At 41.4% G+C, this 7,733-nt stretch overlaps 1 protein-coding gene across 1 annotated transcript; it reads right to left on the minus strand.

Moving 5' to 3' along the window:
* Positions 1–243: 243 nt before the first annotated feature.
* F2RL1 (F2R like trypsin receptor 1) lies at positions 244–7,461 on the minus strand. Its single transcript, XM_081940135.1, has 2 exons — positions 6,258–7,461; positions 244–1,960 (listed from the first exon to the last, which is right to left on the minus strand). The coding sequence occupies exons 1-2, from the start codon at positions 6,328–6,330 to the stop codon at positions 864–866; spliced, it is 1,170 nt and encodes a 389-aa protein (XP_081796261.1). The 5' UTR covers positions 6,331–7,461; the 3' UTR covers positions 244–863.
* Positions 7,462–7,733: the final 272 nt, after the last annotated feature.

Genomic DNA, 7,733 nt, shown 5'->3' on the forward strand with positions numbered 1-7,733 from the left:
GGTGGGCAGGAAGCCTGCCTGGACACACTAGTGGCCCTGGTGGGGATCTTACAGCAGAGAAAATGAAATCAACCAGTTCTTCTATTGATCCATTCACTGCTTTGGAGATGTGGTTCTTAAATCTTTATTTCATTTGGAGTCAGCGAGAAGAAAATGGAACTTTCACACGAAGAAAGAAGTTTGGTAAAGTGAAAGCAAATTTCACACATTTCTTATCAATCCAAACAAATCCAAACAAGTATATAAAAGTGTTCCTTTATTTAATTAAAAACATTTAAAATATTGCAATAAACCTACAATTTACATGCTACATTACTGGAAACATTGCATATTCACAGCATAGTTAAAATAAAAGTATTAAGTATATTAGTGCAAAAAACAGTCACTGGGATATTAATAATACAGTATTCCAGGACTTTCATAGATCCTGGATTAGGAAGACAGGTTTGGCAAGCACATACAATTACTCATGTATGTTCTTCTACAGTTCCCCGTTTTTATAAAACAGAAGTTGTCTAAAATCTCAAACTAGTTAATAGTAGTTAGGACCATTACTTGCATCCTGGATGCAAGATGCTTGTTTGATTAACACCAATAAGGAAAAACTTATTTGCACACCTGGTAATCACTTGTAAAAATAATCCTGTCTTGTATTGGTCTGAACCCAAACTCAAATATATTATATTGTCCGTATCAGGGGTGCCACTTTGATTTTTCCCTTCGTAAAGACCATGCTTGTTCGTATACTTTTGTATGGAAATAAGTTCTGTCAGCCGTAAATACTTGTTTACTAAAGGTTACTGGAGTTCAGTTTCATGTTCTGTCCATGGAAATCCAGATACTCCTGCGTCATATGCACAAATTTAATAAGTTGACTTAGTTGTGTTTGAACTAGAGGAATAAGAGGGGGATTTTCTTGGGTATCTGTTTGAAGAGAGGGAAACTTGCATCCTCTTGGTGGTGCGCACACTTCGACAGAGGAGGGCATTTTTTAGATTATCCCTAAAGTCTTTTGAAATGAAGTAATAGATAAACGGATCAATGCAGCTGTTTAGAGTAGAAAGGCAAAGGGCTACAATATATGATGCATATATGTTACTGAAGCCACTGCTTTTGATTTGGGCATAATGGACCACCAGCAGAATATTGCTAGGCAAGAAACAGATCAAGTACATAGAAAGTACGGTAATGATGAGCTTGATGGCTCTTCTCCTTTTCTTCCCAATCGTTACATCTGTTATGGAAGCATTAAGAGTTTTTATCATGAGAATGTAAGCCACAGTTGTGAGAATGGCTGGGAATAAGAAGACCCCAATAGCCAGGGAAAGGAAGTAGTTGAACATGTCGTTGGCCAACACAGACTGCGGTAAGACATCATGACACGTAGTGATGTTAAGGTTAGAAACATGAACGGTTTGCTTAATAAGATATAGCGGCACTGTGCCAAGCAGCACCACGATCCACACTGCAGCTGAAACTTTCATAGCAACTTCTGACTTCTTTCTTGAGTGCAGTATGGGGTTTGCAATTACCCAATACCTTTGCACGCTGAGGCATGTCATAAAAAGAATAGAGCAGTACATGTTTCCATAAAAGAATCCAACAAGTATTTTGCACAGGGCTTCCCCATAGATCCAGTTGTTGCCATTAATATGGTAAGCAATTTTCAGAGGGAACCAGATTACGAAAAGGAGATCTGCCAGAGCCAAATTAGCCATATAGATCACCGCAGGATGCGTCTTCTTTGTTCTGAAGAAGAAAACCCACAGAGCCAAAGCATTGCTTGGCAAGCCAATGATGAAGACTATAATGTAGATCATAGGGAGGAAAATTGTAGTCAGTTTTCCTGTAAGGATTTTGGTTGCAAACTCATCTATGTTGTACACGTCTTCATTTGTTGAATTGGTTTTATGACCAATAAAACTTCTTCCTCCTTTTGAAATTACAGTTTGGTTGCTCACTAAAAATAAGAAACAAAGCAAACATGTTAAGCTACTTGGCCATTAATAATCTCCCACACAGCCTATATAATGAAGTAACAAGTTATTAATACTTAATTGGTATTATAATTCATTTGCTTTGAATAAAAATACTGGTGAATTGAAGAGACTACACAGGCTAACTTAATTTCAATAGGAAGACTAATAAGAAACACTTTTCAGGTAGTCCTCAATTTATGACTGTTTAACAACAGTCTGGAATTATGAAAGCATCGGAAACATCAGACTTATGATTGGCTACCAAGCACCGTACAGTCATGGAACTGCCATTTGGAATCTTTTCTGCCAGTTTCCCCATGAAGTCAATGGGAAAGACCGCAGGGAAGGTTGTACGCTGCTGCCAGCTATTTAAAAGATTCCCTTTCATCTTTATGGACTGGCTGAAAGAATTATCCACTCAGGGGAGCTGAACTTCTTCCAAGGGGTGTAAAATGGAGCTGAACTCCTGAAGCTCTGTTCCTGCACCCCATCAAAGGAGTTTTCTTCCATGCACAAAGGAGACTTTAGCAGGTCCTTTAGCAGGGTACAGAATGGGAGCTGATGAAGATTTCAGCTTCATCAGGTCAGTTCCCTTTCATGCACAGAAGTCAACTGAAAGCCTTCAGCAGACAGCTTTTTCAGCCAGTACCCACTGATGAGAGGGATCCAAAATCCAAGCAGAGAGGTGAGGTAAGTTCTGACACAGGCTGTGGGTGGGTGTCTCTTCCCTCTGAAAATCCTGCTGGGATTTCAGAAAGAAGGATTTTCAATTCCTGAGTGGAGCCTCCCAGTTCTTACCCACCTTGAGACCTCATGGTCCTTACCTGGGATTCTATCTGTTTAATGACCCCATGAGATTGCTTAACAATTACAACCCTGAATGCCAGGATTATAGTCACTGAGTGAAGCAGTCATGCATTTAACAAGCACTTGCTCAGCAACCAATATTCTAGTTCCAGTTGTGATTGTATGTTGAGTTATTGGTATAGCAAAATGTTCTTGTTGTGTTTTAAAGTGATTTTCTTAAAGCTGAAAGAAGGGAGACACAGTCCTCTTCGGGTGCAGGGGTGTAGCTAATCAATGTCATAAAAGTCACAACTTTGGACAGATTTTGACGGGCAAAATAGGTGTTGCAAAACTCTAAAAAAGGAAAAAGATCAGCCCAGAATAGGAAGGATTAGGAAGTTTAAGGAATGGAATAAATGCCTTAAATGTATACTGTAACATGCCTATTTTTCTCTTTACACCAGAAAGACTTCAGCATTCTGGATGGAGCCAAAAAAGGAGGGACAAAAAGGAATGATCAGCTCTGCAACTTTTCTCGCTTTTTAATGTTAATGTCTAATTCCAATTTTATAGATAAATCTTATCTAGTCTGGCCCAAATAGCAAATTTGGAAAGGCAATTTCCTTTTTTAAGAAATACAATTTGTTTGCCATTGTAGAGGATTTAATGCAAGCAAGGGAGTTTTCAATTGACTTTAATCAAAACATCTGGGGGACAACAAGATATATCAATGAGAAAAATTATTGTCTAGGATCGTCCTCAACATCCTTGCTTTCTATAAAAGGAAATTCCTGCAGTCTAAATTGCAGAGTCTCAGATGGACCACAGTTTGAATTTATAGGCTATTATGAACAGACCAACACATTATTAGAACAAATGCATACACCAAATTCCCACTTTGCCCTGCTAGTGTGAGCTGGCCAAATAGCCAAAATATATACAGCCCTCTCCATCTTTTTAAAATATATGCAGTCCTCAAGGAACTCACATGGATATATGTATATATAACTCATCCTCTAAACATTCATTTTTGCTCAATAAATATCATATGCATATATAATAATTTACAACTGGTTTTACTTCCAACCCTATTAGGTTTATTTTTATCTTAAGGGTCTAGAAAGTAAATAAAGGGAAATAATATATTTCTTTTCTTAGAAATGCCCCATCCCACTATTCTGTCAATTGGTTTATTTACTTAATGTATGGCATATCATACATAGACTACCAGTATATATTAGCATTTCACTTAGATTAATAAAACACAATAAATCTGTCAAATGGTATTTTAGCATCAACATGGCACTGAGAATCGTGTATAGATTCACAACGTGTAATGTGTGCAAGACAGTGAGAAACAGGCACAATATTTTGTCTGCCAGTTCCCAAGCACTCAATATCACCAGCTCATTTTACTCTAGCTTACTTGAGACTAAAGTATTTGACTGTGCATTTTATATTATATTTATGCTGTTGTGAGGAAGGCCATTAACTGGATTAGAAATTCACCCATTAATTTATGCAAACTCAGTTCAGCGCTCACTGGAAAAGGTCATGCTTTTGTACAGTACCCCCTTGAAAGTATCTTGGGTGGAAAAACAGGAAGTGTTTCCCTTATGTAGAAAGTATGTGCTTTGTCTAAGCAGAGAGGGAATCCTTATTAGGCAAAGACGCCTCTTCTTCATCTAAGTAAAAGGCATTTTAGGTTCTTCTCATGTTGAGCAATTTAAGGTTACCACATGCATTCCATGTTATTTGGCTCTGTATAATAATACCTCAATATCCCAAGCTCTTCATCTTGCATATTAATGCAGGTTAATGAAGGTAATACTAAGTATTAAACTGTAAACACTGCATTCATTATTATTACATATGAATTTGCTCTGATCCTCTAGCACAGTGCTTCTCAACCTGTGGGTCGGGACGCCTTTGGGGGTTGAACGACCCTTTCATAGGGGTCGCCTAAGACCATCGGAAAACACATATTTTCGATGGTCTTAGGAACTGAGACACCAATTTTATGGTTGGGGGTCACCACAACATGAGGAACTGTATTAAAGGGTCGCGGCATTGGGAAGGTTGAGAACCACTGCTCTAGCAACTCCCCCAAATCATGGAGGTCATTTTAACCATAGATACTTTTCCTTCCACCTCCAATAGAATGCACCACTGCCCATGCCCAACTCATCAAACTGCAAAATTATATCATAAGCCAAGATAGGAAGGACTTCTTGTTTTAGGATCATATACCATTTGTTCATGTTGATACAGTCATCCATGTTATTGGATTGTACATACAGTAAATCCATCTATCACTTTTCTTAGAATCTAACACCCTGTTTATAATCCAGATTAAAATTTCTAAGCAATTAAAATGAAGGTAAAGTGAACAGAGTACTTATAGTTGCTTAAGCAGTTAAATACACACACACACACACATATATATCCATATCAACCAATTACTGGAAAACAGGTACTTCCGCCCTTAGCTAGCTAGGTATATATGCACCAAGAAAACAACAAAGTTCAACCTTAGCTTGTAAGGAAAAAGATAGTGGGTTTTTAAAATAAACGCTTTAGATTTTTTCACTAACGATCAAAGTACAAAAGGTATTAATTAGTTTGCTACAAGTCAGCTTTTCAAACGCTGAGCTGAGACTTCTCACGCAGTCAAGGCAGAAAAAGCTTCCTGAACTTCTGGACTTCGTCTTTGTAACTAAAGATCTTAGCTTCAAAGAAGTTAAAAAAACAAACTTTTGATTCTCCTCTAAAGAACCTGTTTCTGTTAGGAACTAGGCTGTGTCATCAGGTTAAGTTTCAATTCATCAAACAAAAACAAAAAAAGCTTCGGTGAATAGATAACATCACTACAGCAACTCAACGCTCACATTCACTGGGGAGTCAAGTCCCCATGAAGTTACTCCTGCTTTGATGACACCAGAACCTTTTCTGTCGCCTAGGCTAGACTGTCAAGCTAAATCCCCAGTGTGGTGCCCAGAGGACAGCCGCACACCTAAAGAAACTCCCGCTGCGCCTCTCCTGTCCTACCTGGCACTTTCCTTTTTGAAAAAAGGGAAACGGGGGGGGGAGCGGGGGGGGGAAGTTGCGGACCACCACCAGATCCAGCCTTATTTTCCCCAAGAAAGGCCCCTAAACCTTTCTCACAAAAGAAGAACAACAGGTGATCTTCGCTAAAATAGGAAGAAAGTGGGTTGCGGATGGGGAGCAGGGGCAAAAGGGGCAAAGCAGGTAGCCATCCTGATAAAACAGGTTTTTGTCCTTGGTCCTATCCCCACGGCAGCCATTTTGGTGAGAGGACAAGCCCCCCCCTTTCTCGGTCCAGTAGCCCCTTGGAGGGGGGGAACCCACGCACAGCATGTCCCCCAGAACAGCCCGTGTCCCCACCGGTCCCGAATGGCGGGAACCCCGACTCCGATGGAAAAGACGACGGGAGAGGGCGAAAACTTCCCGAGCGCCCCTCTCGCTTCTCACCTGTAGCAGAGGCGACGGCCAGAGCTCCTCCCAAGACCAGCAGACCCAGCCAAGGCTGGCAGAGGCGCCCCATATCCGCGGCAAAGGCTCCCACTGGATGGCGGCGGCGGCAGCAACGACACAGGAGAACTTCCACCTCCTCCCTTCTCAGCGCCCGGGAGTTTCACCGGAGTTTCACCGCAGCCTGGAAAAGAAAAGGAGAGGGCGGCGGAGGCGGAGCCTCGCCCCCTTCGCGCCGGCCAGGTGCCCTTTGAGCCTGCAAGAGGCGGGGAAGGCAGGAGTTTCGCCCGGCGGCGGGCTTGGCGATCCTCTCCTCCGCCGGCAGCGCCGAGATTGCCGCGCAGGAGAGCCCGAGGAGGGGGGGGGGGGTTGGAAGAGCCGGGAACACCGAGAGTGGCGGCCGCCAGTTGGCAGGGTAAGACCTGTGCCTCTAACCCGCCTGTGACCTCTTCCCTTTCACTAGGGGGACTCGCCCTGAATTTCAAAAGGAAAAGCTGAAGCTCTGTGCGGGTTTTTTCTTTCTTTCTTTCTTTCTTCATTGGAATGCTTTTATTAAGACTACACACCCAAACGACCCGAGACCACAATGAGGCGAATGCGTGCTTATCATCACGGAGCCCGCCGGTCTGATCAAGGCTAAAACAGGGCCACGCCGCTTTCCTTCGCTGGAGATTTCGCAGAAAGGGAGGAGCCGCCCTGGCGCCCAAAGAGAAGGCTTGACCCGGAATGGTGTCTACTACAAACTATAAGACACTTTCTTTTTTTCCTGTCGGCTGTCTTCAAATGTATTTCAGCCTCCTGCGCAATTTTTGACCCCTGATAACATTTACAGTACGATTGGTCTTGTTTGTCAATCTCCACAGCTTTAAGATGTGTCGATCTTAGTCCCAGAGTTTCCCAGCCAATATGTCGACTGGGATATTCTGGGAATTATAGTCTGTATAGTAAATTGCCAAATTAAAACAAGGGAGGGGGGGTTGTATATACATTTTTATTGTCCCGTACTGAACCTCGTTGTCTTCCTTCTGCCTCTATAATTTTTCTCTTTAATATTAAAAAGCCCTCAAGAGCAAAATGAAGTAAGAACATTGTCATTTGCATAGAAGAAAACCCATCAATTTTAAACACAAAGTAATGATAGTCTGTCCATTACATTGACAAAAACCAAGTTCATGAACAGAAAGCATTTATCTCAGGGGTGTCTAACTCTGGTCATTTTAAGACCTGTGGACTTCAAATCTCAGATTTCTCCAACCAGCTGGCTGAGAATTCTGGGAGTTTTCACAGGTGTTAAAATTGCCAAGTTTGGTCAACACTGATTTACCTATAATCAAACACTGAGGATAATCTGAAGAAGGTCTGTCTGCAACATTGAAAAGCGATATTTATTTATTCATTTTTTTGGCTGTCCTCCATGCTAGATAAATCTATAACTTCATAAAGTGATAAATTGTAAGTTTGGGGATGTATAAAATC

Source organism: Natrix helvetica (assembly GCF_964273705.1).
Source record: "Natrix helvetica genome assembly, chromosome: 2".
Classification (NCBI taxonomy): domain Eukaryota; kingdom Metazoa; phylum Chordata; class Lepidosauria; order Squamata; family Natricidae; genus Natrix; species Natrix helvetica.

Excerpts from the sequence above, each read along its gene's own strand:
- F2RL1 (XM_081940135.1), bottom strand. The coding sequence starts at position 6,330 with ATGGGGCGCCTCTGCCAGCCTTGGCTGGGTCTGCTGGTCTTGGGAGGA. Across the intron at positions 1,961-6,257 it reads GGCCGTCGCCTCTGCTACAG|TGAGCAACCAAACTGTAATT; the intron begins GTGAGAAGCGAG and ends TCTTATTTTTAG.